This window comes from Charadrius vociferus, unplaced genomic scaffold (assembly GCF_000708025.1).
Source record: "Charadrius vociferus isolate BGI_N301 unplaced genomic scaffold, ASM70802v2 scaffold217, whole genome shotgun sequence".
In the NCBI taxonomy this organism is placed as follows: domain Eukaryota; kingdom Metazoa; phylum Chordata; class Aves; order Charadriiformes; family Charadriidae; genus Charadrius; species Charadrius vociferus.
In genome coordinates, this window is record NW_009649190.1 from 222,878 (window position 1) to 242,050 (window position 19,173).

Consider the following 19,173-nt stretch of genomic DNA (forward strand, 5'->3'; position numbering starts at 1 on the left):
TTCCTGCCCTTGCCCGGGGTCTTCCTGGTGGCTGCCTGCTGCCCTCAGGGTGAGAGGTGGTGGCCGTTGGTGCCTTGCGTGGGTGGGTGTACCCTCCCACGCCACACAGGGGCAGAGGCGCCAAGAAGATGCTTCCACTTTTTGCGTGCATGGGTAGAGAGCGGCGCGCGTGTCTTCCCTTAGCCCGTCTCTGGGACCGAGAGGGGGCACAGAGACTCCCTTCGTGTTGGGTGTTGGAAGAGAAGGGACTCATTCAGTTTTAGGTCATATAATTGGATGGGTGACTTGTGTTCCTCTGTCTCACACGCGGGATCAGTCTAGAAAGCAAAGCAGGTAATTTAAAATGTGGTTGCTGCCTCGTTAACCAGTCAAACCGCTGGATAAGGAGTCCACCAGACTTGGCAAAGCTGAGGGGATGACCTCGCAATCGGGGACTTCTCTGCTGGTGGCATGTGAAGCGTCACAGCGGGCACCTGCCCCTCCAGCGGCTGAACCCCTGGGAACCTCTCTGCTCTTCGGGTGCGAGAGCACCAGCACCGTCAAGGCCCAGAGCAAGACAGCACGGACTGTCCCTCTGAGGGATGCAGGGCACAGCATGCCATGGCACGTGGAGCCGGTGGCCGGCTCTGTTTGCCAAACCCACCCAGATGGGGCTGTCCCGTGTGCTTTGTCCTCAGCACACAACCTGTGCCTCCATGCAGAGTGAAAATGGTTTCGCTACTAGGTCTAATCATGCAGGTCTATGTCTACCTGGTTAAACGGCTCTGGTTTAGGAAAAGACGTCGTACGCTGGTGTGAGGCAGCACCTTTGTGCTTCTGTCTCTGCCTTCAAGGACAGGAACCTTTATGCATGCTCCACCAACGCCTGCACCAGACCAGCTGTGGAGAAGGGACTGCCAACTATGTTTGGTGGGAAGATGGGAAGGTTAAAAGGAAGCTGGGAAGGAGGTTGGAAAGGCAAGGATGAGCCAGCAGGCAGAACAAAGAGCATTAAAAACTAGAGCTTTTCAGTGTAAGAGCAGGAAGAAGCAAGTATGTTAGGTTGGCGCAGCAGTGTGGAACCTGGGGAAGGCACAGAAAATACAGAAATCTATAAAAGAGCTTTGTGCCTATAGTCCAAGAGGTTTATTCTGAGCTCTTGTCTCATTTCACAGGTTTTAATGCTTTTTGCCAGCAGAACCAATTACCTGAAAGTACCCTGTCAGCATGTTCACCATAGTGCTGCACAACTTGGTGGTCAGAGTTGGGTTCCTCAGGATATTTACTTTTCTTCCTGTTTCTCTTCAGGAGCCTAACTCATTAACGTGGGCCAAGCCAGCCTAACATGTCTGCAGAATCAATTTCCACAAAAAGCACAGAACTGATAGTCACTCCAAATTTCAGTTAGTGCCATGCACTCCTACAAGGTAGGAATTAAGATGCTTAAATATCCCACTGCTTATTAGATCAGTAGATCTAGTTTAATAACCTGGTGAAAGTTAAAACAAAAAGCCAGACAGAATCTGCATGTGGGACCCAACATGAAAAGAATATTTAGAAGGAAAAATCGTGGAACCATATGCGGCAAAAAGAATTTCCTCTCATCGCTGCAAGCAGCAGAAGGATGCATGGGTCTGTGTGTGTTTGGAAATTATGGGTAAGCTTTGGACACCTTTGCTGTCAAACTTAATTGCAGACCAGAAGTTGCAACTTCATTACATAACCAAAAGAGAAAACAATTTGCTGATCCCAGTCTAAATCTCAGTGAATGTGAAATAATGTGGCATCTGCACCTTTTGGGGGTATATCAGCAACCTGAATAGAGACTAATCATCACTTAGCCTCAATGCTTTTGATTAGAAAGGTCTGATCATTAACAACATGGACCCCTTCATACTCCAAAATCTTCCATTATGTGTTTTAAGCAAGACCTTTGTTTACCTCTGCTATCAGTTTGCTGTCATCAGAACTACAGTTCTGCAATGTGTTTTGCAATAGAAAAAAGGCTGGATACCTCCTGCTTAAAATATCTAACTGAAAGGTGATTTGAATCACTGAAAAGCTGAGGAGTTTATACCGATTTAATTGTAACAACTTCAGTTGAACATAACAACCCAAATTCCTTGCTCTGGAGTTACATCAAGGATGAACTGCGTCATAGGCAGCTTGCTTCTTAGAATCAGAAAGATAGCCGATGAAAAGAGCAGGTGCAATTTAAAAGGGGGTTTAAATTATATCCTATAACACGCCACTTACATTACCCATATTATGCTCACTTAGATGACTAAGTCTATTTTCTAATTACAGTGGAGATGATTATGGCTGAGTATAATCTACCTAAGAATTATTAGACTGTCTACAGAATGATTACATACTGGCGACACAGAAATCTTTGATGCTTCCTTTCTGTGTAAGCTGTCATGAACTGTGTAAAGCAGCAAGGATGAGTGGTTAGAGCATGGTCCTGGGAATCAAGAGAGCCTGGGGTGTATGTTGTTCTGCCATAAGCTTGTAACCTCATGGCAATTAAATTACCTCATACATGAAATGGGGAGAGCATTTACTCACAGCTGCATCTTTGAAATCTTTGAATGTAGATTGCTGCGTAAACAGAAAATACAAAATTGTAATCGTTAGGACAAAGCCACACTGCTTGTCTATTGATTATTTGCTCTTTGCCTTTAATAACACAACAGCAGAATTTATAGATATTAAAAAATGTTTTTTTCTCCTGTAAAAGATGAGTTTCCAATGGGATGCAACATCAAAGAAGGAGAATGGGAAGGACACATCTTTAGAAAAGAGAATTTCAAAGAACCTTTGTTCCATGTTTTATCTGTGAAAGGAAGAGACCAAAAGGCAAACACAGCAACATATAGCTTAAGGTACAGTTTATTTTTGTTCTTCTTTAAACACCTCCTTAGTTGGAGATCAAAGCCTATTCAGCAGAACTAGTACCCAAAATCCTCAAGACACTGCAGCACTAATCTTTGATTCATCATTTCCAAAATACTTTCCTCTGCAAGTTCAAGACAGCAGCCATGCAGGTATACAACCAATGGAAATAGTTTTCTCAGCAAAGTGTTTAGAAGGAGAGAAGCTGCCTTAATGCAGATGGTGGCAAAGACCATCCAACTGTTGAAATTATATATAAAAAATGTACTATGATAGATTTTGGTGAAAGCGTAGTGCAGCCAAGAAAGCCCTTTTGTTGGTATTCATTTTTGTTATTTCAAGCCACCACCTTATTCTTTTTCTCTCTGGTAGAGCACTGATTTGGAGTAGCTAAGAATCAGATGGACTGGGATTGTACAGAACAAGTGTAGCTGGTTGCTGCTAAGTCAGAATTCTAAGCCTATACCCAGAAAGGCATCCCACTAAACTTAAATGATTCCTCTTACAGTGAGTTACAGGAACACAAAACTTTTTACATGCAGAATTAGTTACATTGAAAAACCCTGTGAGCCTCTAGATGATAGTTACACCATAGGCCAGTAAATTCAACTGATGTCGTAGAACAAATCTAAAGAGCAAAAAGTGTCAATGATACTTGGGTGTTTTGGGTTTTTTATGTAGTCAGGAGATTGGAGCAGAGAGTTGAGAGTACTTCCACCACACTAAAAGTGGCTTTGCCCATAGCAAAGAAAGAGGGCGGCAGGTGCAATATTCTGATGTGAAGTAAAGATGTCACCTGCTGGGCTCAGTGAATGTTCAAAACGAAAGATACGAGAAATCCTGGCTGCAGCCCCCTTTATCCAATTATACCACTGAAGATTAATCTATGTAAATGGCTGCAGCTGTACGTACGATGTCATTGTAGGCACAATGGCCGGCTTCGACGCTGAGCTCTTACTCATGCACCACAGAAGGTGATTCATTTTTCTATTGCACAAGTGACATAACAGAACACAACTGCTTAGCCAGTGTCACAGGGACAGAAGGCAGCATGCTACAAGGACTCTGGGCGTGCTGCAGCTATCCTCAGTGCCTAAAAACCTGTCAGGCACAGCACTGAACCGCACTAAGCTGCTCCATTGCACATTCAAAAAGGTTGCTGCCTTCTGGAGTGATGGTTGGATTTATCAAAAAAGCATCAGTCTGTTGCTTTGTTTTCCCAATTTTTTTAATTCTCTGTGCTTTAATTTATAATAACTTGTGACAGCATACTTGTTTTCATAGCTGTAAAAGGTGTCACAAGACATTTCTTATTATTGGCTTATAAAGTCTGTGGGCCTGAGGCTTTTTTAGTGTGTTAGAACAGCACCTGTAACAATGAGGCTAAACCACTTGACAATAGCTTGACTCATAATAATAAATAGTCAAGGCGGGTGGAAGAAGGAAATATTGCATCCTGAGAAGATAAGCCAGTAATGACAACAAAGAAGCAGAAAATACAGAGACAACAGCATTACTTTCTTATGCAATGATCCTGTTTAAGCTTCATGTATGCTTCTATTGTTATGATGCTGCCTGTGCAGAAACGCTTGTAGCAGACCGATGAACTGGAAAAGGCATCCCACTTCCCTCTGCAAGAAATGTGCTACAGTAACTCTGTACTATGCAGTTACTCTTATTAAAATTACATTAAAGCGCAAGCATAGAGTTTTTCTTAGCGTAGCATTATTCATAAAATTGCAACAGCTTGAACATAAATCAGTAACATAAAAAAAAGCAGTTCTGGTGTTATGCAGGTGATACAAGAGTTCGTTAAAGTGACTGCATACCCAAAGCAGCTTTATGTCGTATTTTAGCCTTTCACGTCTGAATAATCTACGTGTAAATTGCTGCAAATTAAATCACAGCACTTAGAGAAAAGACGGGACAGTAATACAAGAGACAGAAAGTGCCACTACATGATTTATCAGCCATCTGGTGCAGCGCAAATAGCACTCCTCCAGGGAAGGTACAATCTTCTGATTAGTTACCACAGCAACAGGTCCGCTGAGTACGCTTAAAAAGTTCTGCATGTGTCAGCAACATTTTTTCTCCCCCCCCCAACACTGGAGGGGGGTGAGCAGTGAGTGACATCCTTCCTAGGCTATGGGTGTTTTTGCTGCAGCATTTCCCATTACTCCACTTTTCAGGAGACTTAAAGCTTGGGCAGATTTTTGGTGGGATTTTTTTGTTTGTTTGTTTGGTTTTGTTGGGTTTTTGGTTTTTTTGTTTGGTTGGTTTTGGTTGGGTTTTTTTTCACTTTAAGCATTCCAGACTCCAAAAAAACCCCTCGATGATTAAGTCATTTTCCTTATTCATCCAAGTGGTGGATAGCTGCAGGTGGGAAGGGACCTCTGATAACAGAAATACTTCAAACTTAAATAAAAACAAAGAAGTCCTTTTGGCTCCTATACTTCCAAATGGATGGGAAAAATATATATTTAAAAATACCTGTTACTCACATTTACTCCTTTGATTCTTTCCCCCATCCCACTGGGAGAAGCTGGGGGGCAGTGAGCAAGCGGTTGTGTGGTGCTTAGTTGCCAGCTGGGATTAAACCACAACACTCTTGCTCATAAAAGAGCCCACATTTACATAAATGGCCTTGTCTACAACATACAACTGGAAAATAGTAGTAGAGAGTAGAGACTCGAAAAACAACAAAGCTCAAACTCTCAAACTGTATTGTACATTTCATGCTGGTTGTGTGTTATTCTTTATGTACATCTTTTAATAAAGAAATGTCAATAATAAATTACCCTGCATTTTTTAAACTTCCTTATATTGGCTCTGGATATCAGCCAAGGAAAACTGGATGGTACGGGAAGCTGTTCCCCTCCCTGTTTTTTTGTTCAGCTTGGAGAAGAGGAGGCTGAGGGGTGACCTCATTGCAGTCTACAACTTTCTCACGAGGGGCGGCAAGGCGGGGATGTGCTGATCTCTCTGGTGACCAGTGATAGGACACTAAGAAATGGAATGAAGCTGTGTCAGGGAAGTTCAGACTCGGCATTAGGAAAAGGTTCTCCACTGAGAGGGTGGTCGGTCAGTGGAACAGGCTTCTCAGGGAAGGGGTCACAGCACCAAGCCCGTCAGAGTTCAAGGAACATTTGGATGACACTCTTAGTCGTGTGGGTTTGTTTTAGATAGCCCTGCAAGGACCAGAGTGTTGGACTCCATGGTCCTTATGGGTCCCTTCCAACCCGAGATACTCTATGATTCTATTTTCTCTGCTATTTCCCCCCAGTGCAAGGACCCCTGCTGTTTGCTCCAAGCCTTCCCGTGGAGAACCTGCCTACACCAGGCAGTGGTGTGACAGCTCAAGCCTGGCTGGTTCCGCTCCAGTCTGTCCAGAGACATTGGCACATCCCTGTGCTGCCCTCCTGCAGCTGCCTGCTTAAGCAGCGAGGTGTGAAGGTTCAAAGCCAGCAGAGGTCTGGCAGAGCATATTAATTGGCATCTGAGAGCCCACCTCACCAGCCTGCCTTCACACAGCCCCACCTCTGCGTGAACAGCTAGTTGTGGCTGTGAAAGGGTGCCATGGTGAGCTGGTCTTGGCTCAGGTTTGCAGTAGCAGGATCTGGTACCAAACTAATAGAAGTGTTGGCCATTTCTGCTCCATACGTGCTCCCACTGCAGTTTGTGCTCCGTTGTCAGCCGCAAGGTGAGCGCCACGTGTCTGGGAGCTTTGCTTCAGACTGAGCTTTGCAGAGGCAGAGTGTCAAATTATTTCAGAGTGCAACTCTACATCCCGATGTCCAGGTAACCATGTTATGCCCAGGTTTTAACCCAACTAGTAATAGCCACAATAGCAATGAGGACATGACAGCACATAAGGGCTGAAATAGTGGATGCAAATTCTTACCTTCTGTTAAAAGGAAGGAATATCACCAGTCTTACCTCAAAGTGTTGTGGTCAGTGTTACTAAGAGTAAAATCCAGCAGGACATAATTTCCTGTGAGCTACGATTAGTATGTTAACTATAGCCATATAGATTCCATACCCAGACATGGATGCAGGGTCACTAAGAACTTTTTGCTTTGCATTTATGGAATGAAAACCTGTTCTCTAAGGACATATCCCAGCAGATTAGAGAGACCAGAGCTAAATTGTGCTATTTACTCCCAGAAAGACAGCAGGCCAAGCACACAGAAGAAATAGGTATTACCTATTTCTCTATCCAGAGAAAGAGGCAGAAAAGGAAACATCATCTGCTTTAAAGAAATTTCAAAGGCAATAAAATGTAAGAGGACGGGATTGATTTAATGCTTTCAGTCTGACTCCCAGATGAGGAATCAATTATCCTGCATCATTTAATCTCCTTAAGCAGGTCATGACACAAACTAGAAATTAGAAGCACTGTATCTAATGTGAAGAGCAGCTCTTAATGGTAGTTAGCATCAGCCTCATGTTTTTGCTCTAAAAACATCTAACTGGGATTTTAGGGAGCTCTGAAGAGGTGGCTCTACTAGATTTCTGCAGTCAGATCCTAATATTTTAAAAGTGGCTTTGCATCTTGTTTATCTAATGGAGATGTACAGCAGTTAGAACTAAAAAAAAAAGAAAAAAGAAAAAATACTACCCCCGTGGACAAACTCCAGCCCTCCATCAGGAACACAGCCTTCAGCAACCTTGAACAAAATTACTGACCTGACGTGTTTCAAACTACCCTCTGTCTTCATGGGAAACGTCTCAGCTAAACCAAGCTCCTACTTCCCCCCCCCCCCCCCCCCCATCGCTCAAGAGAACAGAAGTACCACAAGGCTCCTAACCCAGGGCAACCCCTAGCGAAACCAGCCTGCTTTTGGAACAGAATCTCCTAGAAGGAAGAAGTGTGATGCAGGGGGAGGCTCCATCTGAATCCCCTCCAGGCAGGGAAAGCTGATAACGAAGGTCCTTGTCCCTGTGACAGACACGTAGCTTCCTACTGAGCTTTTCAATTACATTTCTTGTGTGAAACTGTTTGACATAATCAAGCACAAGGATGAAAACAGAAGCAGGATAGCTAAAGAAAGATCCTTATTTTGTCAGTTGTTTTTTCCTACGTACCAGGAGAAAACTAGGGCACAGAATGTAAGCATTATGATTAACTTCCAAGAGAGGCTAAAATTATCCAGGATTATACAAATATAAGCAGGTTTTGTTTTATTTCCTGTTACCAAAACCAATTCAGTGTTGAAGATATATGAAGGGGTTTGGGGTGGTGGGTTTTGTGGGGTTTTTTTTGCTAAAGCTCTATAATGTGGCTGATTTATTTTTAAGAAGCAGTCAAACGCAACCTACCTATTCTAAATATTCTTCATTGGACCTTGGAGGTGTGAATTTGAACTTTGTCATAAAAGTCCATCTAGAAACTGGCTGAAGCAGCAATTTCTAGTCAAAATCAGATGAGGAACCAGCCTTATATCTTGCAGTACTTACATCAGTGGCTGCCAATGTTCTTTCTGCCAAGTAAGCAGATGCCAAAGGATCTAGGAAACAAAATCTTTTGCATTTCTCACATCGCTCTGCGTACTTCCACTCTCTCTCACCACACTTCCCCTAGCTTTCCTCCTTTCCCCAGAATGCCCCAAAGCAGCAGCAGCAAGCTCTCCCATCCTGCTGATACTCACCTGCCATATGAAACTGGGATTTCTGGGTCAAGGGACACAGCAGAAATGACGGGGCGTGGGGAGCATGTACGACAAAGCCAACTGTAATTTAAAGGCTGACCTCTACCACCTATTTTTACACTGAAGTACTCAGGAAAAACCCCGTGGATCATTTTCGTTCAAAGTGTCATGAAGAAGAACCTATGGTAGCAGTTTGTTCAATATGTACTTAACACTGCAGTTTTATGACTGTCATATACAGTACTCACCAAAACACCTCTATACTGGGGATGTTGCTGGCAGCACAAGGACATAAGGTACTGAAAAAGCAAAACATTTAAGACCCAATAAAGCGATTCCATCATTTTCAACACTGTTTGCCTTGTCAGTTGATCTCAAAGAATGCTTTAAGAAACATCTCAGACTACAAGCACCATTCCTGAAGCTTTGCCAAAAGCTTTCTTGTGTCATTGCATTGCATATCAAGAATTTTCAAATAAAATGAGCTCTGAAGGCTGCTTCTGTACCTACACAAGGCAGCAACTCCCACTGCAATTGCTGGGTAGTGGCTCTGAATGACAGGCTTCTGAATGACACGTTCTAAAAAACATCAGTACATATTTTCCTATATAACCACAAAACAACAAGAAACATGTGAAGGCTATAAGATGCAGGAGAAACGATCTGGTATGTGCTCACAACGCTGTTTTGAGCCCTCTCCACTTTTTCAAGCGTTGCATTTTACAGACAAGCAGCAAGGATTTGTTTTCCTCAGGGGAAATACACCTTGCACTTCACACATAAGCCAGCCAAAACACTGCTGAGTGCCACCGAAGTTCCAATATTCCCTTCTCCCCTTGGAGGACAGGCAGCTGCCTGCCTCTGCCTTCCTGCAGGCAGCGAGCTGGCTCCCGCTGGCACTGCAGCAGTATGCCCTGCGGATTAACAAGCAGATGCAATTGAGGTTAAGACAGGCAGTGCTATTTCTACCTCAGAAATCCCTTCACCTTCACAAGACTAACGAGAGCAAACAGTAATAAAGTTGAAGTGACTTCTCAAATCTGCTGCTGATTCTGCACTTTCGAAAGGTTTTTTTCAGTTCAATTTCAGAAATTTAATGTAGCTACCAAGAAAAGGACAAAGAACAAAACCAATCCTCTCCTCTGGCACAAACCTACACATGACAGCAAATAAAGCATCTTGGTCCTGCAGCTTTAATACTGTGCTGGCATTAATAAATTAACTACAGCACATGTTGACTGAAAGTTATTTTTATGAAATGCTTTAAAAGTCCAAGTAGAAGATAATGCATATGTACATTTCACAGCATTCACTGACTCCTAACTCCTGCTTAATACAAAGGTAACAACAGTTGGCCCTTACTGAAGGCATACACTGGTACCCCACTATTTAAGCTTAACTGTTTATTCATTTGGTCAGTAATCTGGGTTAAGTTTTATTTCATGCTTTTATGCTTTCATTCCCCGGGCAGATTTTTGGAGAACATGCTAAACACTGCAAACTATCATCCAAAACCCTGTCAGACCCAACGCAAGTCTCAGTTCTCCTCTCCCCAGCAGCGCATTGGTTGAGTACCTGCCAGTTCCTGCATACTAAGCAAGATTGCCTTCAGGGTCAACTTCATATCCTATTAGCCCTCCTCGGCCTAGGCTGTGCTAATTGCCTAGGGTCCCCATGTAGTCAACGGGGAAAGACAGGAAACTATTTGATACGGCATCTATCCAAATATAGCATGAAGAACATAAATGTGATGAGCTGCCACCAAGGGCACAGTGCTCTGGTGACTGTAGGGGAAATCAAGACACACAGCACAGAACACATAAGCAACCTTGGGAGAGATGAAGTCAGGCAAGCTTAATTTTCATAAGGGATGAGAGAAAAGAAAATTTTAAAAAAAACCAACAATATACAAAATCATGACTGGTAAGATTAAGGTAGTGATTATTCATTATTTCTTCACAATACAAGAAACAGGACAGGCAACAAGCCTAAAAGAAGGGGAAGCATTTTCCTCGCTCTTCTACAGTGAAACTCACTGCCATAGAACATTATGGAAGCAGAAGTATAAAAGGGTTCAAGAAAACTAGATGGTATCATTGAGGAAAAAGACCTACAGGTTACTGAAAATAAAGTATATGGCCTATGTGATCTGGAATTCTGACCACCAGCCACAAAATGCTGGAAGAAATTAAAAAAAAAACCAACAAACAAACCACACAAAAACACAAGACACCCTACCAGCATCCCTCTCCTTATCCCCCCCCCCCCCCCCCCCCAAACAGTCACTATTGGCAGAAGTGTGTAGTGGCCACATGTAGCTGAACTCTGTTTAATAAAGTAGTCTTCTAATACTTAACTTGCAACACTAGGTGGCAGGGAACACATCTAGCTCATCTACAGCATTGAGAACCTTAAATGTAGAGTCTCAATCGGCAATAGTTAAGGATTAGTGCAATGCAGCAATCTGTTTCAAACAACTGGATTTGCTTTGTGTCTGTACACAGCCTTGAGCAACATTTTTCAAGTAAAATACCATGTTCAGAGACCCATATGTTAGTGGTGCCAGGATACAGGCTAATTCCTTCCCCGAGATACCTTGCCCTCTCATTTAAGAAACCCCAGACAATTGCAAAGTGTTTCTTTCTCTCCAGAAAGAGTTCAAACACACACAAAATGGAGTTAAAATCCTCATGGTCTCCACCTCTGTAAAGACACACCACCGTAACACTTACCTCATGCCTCTATTTTTCTAAAAAGTCACTTTATTTTTTAAATTTCACATCACTTGTGTGCTACTTGTGAAAATACTGCAAAGGGGCAGCAATGAAACAAGTTCTGTAACTCAGGCAGTTGCAAAGCAGGCAAGCAAATGCAAATTGTTCTTCAGGCCATACTGATCCTCCCATCAGTATGATCTTCCCCTTCTGCAAATGGGATAAACTTCAGACTTGTAACATTTTGCTCAAGATCTCAACTTGAGAGGAGAAAGGATCTTTCTTCACGAATGCAAACTCTGAGTTTCAAAACAAGCATGTATGTACATATGTTAAGGACACCACCTCTGCACTGCAGCACAACTTGCTATTTTCCAAGTTACAAGGCATTTCCTAGAACATTTTGACATTAAAAGCGAAAGGCTGACATTTAACTTCTGCTTTGTTCACATAATTTAAAGAAAAATGCCGACAATTATTGGCACAGTTGGTAACACTCTCCCTTTAGAAGAGCAGTATCAGTACAGGATAGCCATTCTTCTCATTTATCTTTCTATCAGTTTCTCAGCTGTATAAAGAGATGCTGATACCTTCTAGCACATTTTTTTTAAAAAAATCTGCACCAAAAAAAAACCCAAGGTCAGCACACTGCTTTTTAAGCAGTGACACACAAGAAGGAAGGTCAAGTAATTAAGCCACAGCCTAGAAGTTATACATAAAGGAGTCACTGAAAGTGATCTTAACACACAAAAAATACCCCAAAGAAAGGCACTGAACGGGATTGATTTTCACAATGTTTGATAACTAGAAAGTTTGTTTCATTTCTGAAAAATAAGTTAATACAAAATTTAAAACACACTGATGTGCAAGTTTGCTGCATAAAAGGATGTACATTTTCATACTTTAGAATAGTTTAAAACATTTGTACATAATGAAAAGAAATTCTCTTCTATATAAACAAAGTGTTTCTTTGCCAACAGCAGCTGTCAACTCCAAAACACAGAATTAAGACAACAAGAGAACCAGAAAGTCTAAGTCATTGCCATTTGTGTCAAAAAAATTATGCCACCCTTTTCTACAGCTCATCGTGCTTGTATGTAAATTCCCTTGCAGATATAAACCCATCACTGTCTTCATCTTCTTTATCAAATATATCTTCAACCAAAGCATCATGCTGGGTGTCGTTTACCACTGCTCCATGCTTTTCAAATTCTTTCTTCAAGTAAATTTTCACCTATTAGACAAAAAGGCAAGAGTTAATGTTTTTAGGCTTATGAAAGAATTGATTACTGCAGTGTAAGAGATGGCCACTATGTTCAGCATGGTGGTATCAGACAATGGATACCTTCTTTCCTATGCTACTGCCAGAATACTACTTGTCTGACTGATTCTGCAGCCCTGTTCAGTGATGAAAGGCTCTTTTTAGTAATATAAGAAACAGTAAAACCAGCAAATCAGTTGTTGTATCTTTATGTTATCTGACTGAAAAACAAGCCAGAAAAACCTGTCATCTGATGTCTATACAGCAAAGTATAAATAGTTAGGCAGAAGTTATTAGCTACCAATTGGTCAGAGACCCAAACAGCTTTTTCACATACATCCTAGCACTTTAACAAAGTGATGTAAACAGCCACCCCAAACAGAGATCCGTCCACAATCTCAGCTTTTGTTGCTCCAATGGGAACTGCATTAATAAAGACTTATTTCTAGACATCTCAAAGTTTTGAGGGACAAAGATTTAAGGTAGCTTTTACACAGACTAGTAGAACAGTTATTTATGCTAAGCTAGCTGGTAATGCTGAGCAGTGTTTTGAACAACATCAGATTTTTTTTTTTTTTTTACTGAGTTTAAGGTTTAACTATTGAGATCCCAAGTGTTCTACAAGAGTATCAATACCAACATACCCACCTGTCAAACAGATACAACTTGTATAATAAGAACCATAACAGTGGACTGTTAACAGCAAGATAAATGGGCCATGTTTCAGGTGTGTTTTATCCATTTCACACTCTGGTATTTGTTAGGGTCATTGCTTACATTTCTAATACAGACATTGAACACACTGACACTGTCTGTCTGTCTGATGCACAGTACAAAAGATTAGTCTTTGGGCCTAGAAAACTGTACCAACCCCCAGTTAAAACAAACTCAGTGGTTTATCCTAACTTCTCATGGATAACTTTTGCACATCGGTAAAGCAGAAGACTGAAAATGAGGCAAACAGAAGGTGAATAATGCTGAATACACATCCTTCAGACAGTAATTGCTATGACACATGACTGTCCTACAGCAGAAGAATTTCTAATTTCATCTTATTTGTAAGTCAGCAACTAACTCAAAAAAGCCCTGAAGTCTGGTTATATTTCTATGACGTTTTACTTCATCCAAGTCTCCCATAAGCATGGGGCACACGCCTATGCTTCAGTTTGAGGCCGCTTTTGAACCCCCGAGTCCAGCAGTTCTACTGGGAGCCAAGGCTCAGCACGGTACAGCATAGATGTGCATCCTTGGCTTAGTTTTACTGGAAAAAAAATATCTATCGTTAAAGTGTAAGAAAGTACATGAGCTGAAGCCACGCAAGAAAGGCAAAGCACAGACAGGAGTTTAATTGTTAAGCCAGGAATAGTAGTTCAAGAGCATTCAGCAGGAAAGATACTGACATGAAAAGGCGTAACACTCCAAAGACAAAAAAAGCAGAATTGTAAGGCAGCAACATTGAAAGTCATCTCCAGGAAGAACAGAGACTCACTCTTCCCCATGTGACTAATACTAGTGTGTATTCTGCTTGCGGAGTTGCTCTGTGCACAGTAGTAGCTAAAATTCAACCTGTGTTTAGATACTTCCCTAAGAGGATCAAGCTAAGCTTATCTTTCACTTTCCACTATCCCATCCAGTTAGGTTTGCTCACGAGAATGGTAACTTAACTCACCTCTTGCTTGGACAGTTTCCAGTCATCATTAAGATCCATCTCTTGGAATGATTCATGAGACCTTGGTCCATTCCTAATTTCTAGAAGGTCAATGTTGAAAATCAGTGTGCTCTCAGGTGGAATTTTTCCTGTCCAAAATGGTAAATGTGGAGAAAATTTAAAGACAATTACATATTGAGTGCCATAGAAAAACCATATGCATCAGAGCAGTGTTCCAGTAATCCTACTACTTTCAAAGCATACCACAATTTGAACTAACAAGGAGAGTATCTGTAACAGTGATAACAGCGATAACTATTTCAGACTGTAGCCTGGATCCTGAGCAGCCCTTACAGCACACACGCAACTTTAGATGTAACTAGTTTTGTTGGAGACTAGTACACGTTGATATGAGCTCAATTCAGCAATCATCATCACAGGTTTATCAGACAACATTCCTGAATCTTTTTTTCATGGCTAGAGACAGATAATGTGGAAAACAGTGAAAGAGACTGTACAGCCAGCCAGGTGGCCACTACTGCAACATACAGCCAAGACTGATGGAGACAGTAGCAAGAAGGGGAAGTTCAGTCCTCCTGATACACCATAACTCTGCCAGTCTCCAAAGTCCTCTCCACTGCCAACTGATGCCTTGTACCTGCTATTCTGCCACTGGAAAAACTCTTCTGGCAGAGGAAGGCAGAAGGGCAGCAATGTTGGCAGTATCCCACAGCTGCTTCTGGACTGCTGCACAAAGCGCTGAGCTATTTCCAAACACACAGCGGAAACTAAGTATATAAACCTGCTCAAAAGACATGTGTTGGCATCATGCCATTTTTAATGCAGGTGAACAGACTGATGATTTCCTAATAGTGCCAAAGACCACCCCACTCCATGCCACCACCCCTCGAGTTTCAGTTTATCAGGTACTAGCTTTTACAGTGATGTGATATACCTTCATGCTGAAGACTGACGCTACTGTCAAAAACCTTTTAGCACACCACTTTGCTCCTTATATAGAGAGAGGTTGAATAGGATCAAATATATTTCTATATTGGATGGCAGCACCCCCCAAAAAATAATTCCTGTGCCTTGAGAAGCTAGGGGAAGATCTAATCTACATCTGCTATTTTGGAGCTATGGTGTTAAATACACCCTGAGCTGCAGCAACAGACAGGCTTGTAGATTTCTGGGATGAATAAATGTGCAGAAACTTCTGGAAATACAGGGCACAGCGGCATGCTTAGAGTTCAGAGCACAGGTAATTTTTCTGAGTGTCACAGAAAAAGGCATCTGACTCATCATTCAAGTCAGACAGTAAGCAAGGTGGGAGGCTAGAGAAATGACATACGTTCAGAGGAAAGCATGAAGAAAATGGAATAATTCTGTCTTCAACAGCACGATTTGAAAATAGCAACACAATTATGTTCAAATACTTCAAAGTTTTCCTAAAGCAAGTAATTTCTTACAGCAGTTAGCAGTGTTTACTTGTTCAACCTTCTTGCACGAAACACAGAGGTGAGGCTTGCAAGAACAACTGTAGTGCTTTGCATATTAATCAAGCCAACTAGGCCTGTGATGACTATGTGAGCACTGCAGCATTTAGTATCTTTTTGTGGAAAAATTTACAGTTGTGCCCTGCATACAGTCAACTAACTGAACACCACAATTTTCCTGTACTTCTAATACTATCTCTTGAACCCCAAACTAAGGCTTCTAGGAAAATATGTTTTAAAAGGATACTTTCAAGAAAGGAGGGTATGGAGTATGCTGTATGGCGTGTTACTTAACATGGAGTAATATGGAGTATTACTTAGCTTATGTTCAGCCCTACTTGCCAGAAGATACGGAGAAGCAAACACTCTTCATTCCTAAAAGTCTCAGATTAATGGGAGAGGACAGTAGCAGGAAGGATTATGTTTTCCAAGACATCTATCCATTCTGCTTTGAATCCTTGCATTATCTTAGGTCATTTGTGATAACCGTTGTCATAACAAAATATTCCTAATAGTTGCTCTACAAAAGTCAACTAAAACAAACCCCATAAGGCAGAAAAAGTAACCTTCCCAAATTATTCAAGCTGTCACTCATTTAACTGCAAATTCTCAATCTGGCCCTCCTGTTAAAATAGGAGTCTGGAAGTGTTTGAAAGGAGAAACCCCAAACAACTTCACTAGTTGGTTGAAAAAAACAGGTTGAAAAAACACTACAATGATTTTAAATGTTTGTACACTATTCAATACATTTTCAGTAGATACCAACAAGACTACCCATGTACTTGCATATCTTAGCATGGATAACAGGGACTACTGCCCAAACTGAAAACAGCTAAAAGGGAGAAAGGATTAAGTGTCCCTACAAAAAAATGGTGAATTTTCACTGTATCAGCTAAAAACTGGTTGGGTAGCAGTACAGGGGGTTTATTAGGGTTCTAAGAGAAACCTGCAAGTAAGAATGAGGCTTGCACATGCACATTCATGAAGTATTACCACAAACACAGATGCAACAGCCAAAAAGCCAACTGTAACCTACGCAACCACTTCCAGCTTGACTGTAAAGAGAAAGGGGAAAAAGAAAAAAAAAGCGGGGCACTGTTGAGCGCAGCACTAACAGAAAAGACACTCAGGACATACCACACACCAGCTACCATCAATTCCTGTTTTTTCCTTCATTCACCATGTAACCACTTAATGGTTATTTCTGCAGAGAACAAATTTGTGAGAAAAAGCACCTGACTCAATCGACGTTTCTTATTTAATGGAATCAACCTGGAAAGCTTGAAAGCTCGCTAACCTCTTAGGCCAAGAAAAACAGAAAAATACAGAGATTAAAAACAATTAAAGTAAGGGAAGGACTCCAGGTGTTTTACCTTTCCCTTCTTTTCCATAAGCAAGGGCTGGTGGAATAGTTAGCTTCCGCTTCTCTCCCACACACATGTCCTTCAAACCTCTGTCCCAGCCTTTGATAGCTTCCCTTATGCCAAGTGTAAACCACATAGGTTGACCATTGTTATGCTTGTGACTGGAAAAGAACAGAATAAACCACTTAGTCTTTAGACAGCAAGTTCCACAAAAGGCATGTGGAATAGATGGAATATGCTCACAGCATAGATATATAACTAAAACCACACCACTATTTGGCACCTTGGCATTTCTTAAATGAAAGACCTAGACTTTTAAAGTCTTTAAAACTGATGCCTTGCATGACAAGGTTCCTTAATAAGTGGAAACAAACAAAATATCTACATGGCATGTCTATAACAATACTGAGCAACCTGGATCCCCACCTTCACCTCCCTGATCACCTATTTCCACTTTGAAACTGATCAGACTAGAAAGGCATTTCTGCTTAAAAATCTACATTCAAGGCCATGCATACTCTTTGGCAAATTGCAAATCAAAAACCAGCTTGGTCGTGATTACAATATACTTTCAAAACATGCTTAGAAGAATCAACCACATCTCTTCCAAAAAAGCCATTAGGAAAAAAAACCAACTACACAACAGGTAGTCTAGAAAAACAGTAACAAATGCATGCAAAACATTAAAATAGGCAGACAAGCCCCTTTAACAACTTAACCAGGTGGTACTCCAGGACTACTTTCGCTCTACTGACAGACACAGACTTTTAAAAGCTCAGTTTACTAGTCATGCAGGAAAGGTGCTTAACAAGAAAACAGAGCACTTACAGAAGTTAGTCAGCAGCAAAAACTTAGAGTGTCACTAGAACTCCTTTTAGAGAGGCAGGTTAACTACAAGAGAAAATTAGTGAGATTTTAGTTTAAATCATCTGCAAGAGCATAAACATGCAAAACATTCTAAATACGTTCCACAAAAGTAGACTTCAGACATAGCCTACAGACACTTGAGCATTTTGCTGTCTCCCACTATTAACACATCGTTGATGTTTTACAGGAAAGGCAACATTAGCAAGTCGTTGCAGACTCACATGAATTTCTGGCTCTTCCTCCTACTTGCATTACTGTGGCTCTGGTATGTTGATTTGCCTGGTCAGTGGCAGGTGAAGAATATGCCGTTTCAGCAATGAAAAGCTGTCATTGTGCTGCCCGTAGTGGAATGATATATAAAACTTTTTTTTTTTTTTAAATTAAATTACAGGCAGATTTCTCCCCTAGAAGTTTGCTTTAGAAACCAGACAGAAATTCGTGCATAGCAGAAGACTTACTAAACCCTTGAGATAATATACCAAAACCTGTGTCTACATTGTGGGAGAGGATGCCTAACATCCCCATCTTTTAACAAACGCCACACGGCTGTACTTTCTACAGACTAACCAGAAAACAAAAGCTAAATAAGATTTAATTTATAGCCTCCATCTGACAAAGGGAAAGGAGACAAGCTTTACTGTTGGTGTGCACCTTAAACAGCGCTGCGAGTCGGTGCTTCCTAAACTGTCAAAGTATAAAGGCAAACCAAACTTTCTGGAAATAGGTGGCGGTGGAAACAGTCGCACTGACAAGTTTGTGCAGCCGTTATTTAAGATGCTTTAATTCAGGAACAAACAAGATCTAGGGCGTGCTATGAGCACGCACGCATTGCTTTTGTTTCCTTGCACACAGGTAAACCGCAAATTTGGGCGTTTTGGGAGTGAGGGATAATTGTAAAAATAAAATAGAAAGCCACCCGCCCTCCACAAAACACTCCTTACGGAGCTATTTCGCAGATGGATTGTGGGCCACTGTGAGGGGTCCAGATTCAGAAAAGCACTGCCAAAAGAAATCACCCACGTTAAAATACATATAAAGATATATATATATTTCCCCTCAGAAGCTCACCCACCAGCCCGCTCGAAGGCGAGCCGCCCCCGGAGCGAGCTACTTACGTGGAGTGAAACATGGAGCCATCCCTCTCCAAGTAGCCCTCGTAGTGAACCAGCATCATGTCCCCCCACTTGGTCCTCCTGTGGCAGAGGAACGGCTTCTGCAGCACCTCCACCTTCACGTCAGCCGCGGGGATCAGAGCCGCGGCCGCGCAGCCCAGCGCCGCGCCCAGCAGGGCGGCCCGCACC

At 41.8% G+C, this 19,173-nt stretch overlaps 1 protein-coding gene across 1 annotated transcript; it reads right to left on the minus strand.

The window, feature by feature from the left end:
* Positions 1-11,934: 11,934 nt before the first annotated feature.
* On the minus strand, positions 11,935-19,172 carry FKBP14 (FK506 binding protein 14, 22 kDa; the record flags this gene model as incomplete). Its single annotated transcript, XM_009888942.1, has 4 exons — positions 11,935-12,470; positions 14,167-14,294; positions 17,015-17,166; positions 18,988-19,172. Coding segments are annotated over 4 exons (624 nt in total), but the record flags the coding sequence as incomplete, so codon positions are not given.
* Position 19,173: the final 1 nt, after the last annotated feature.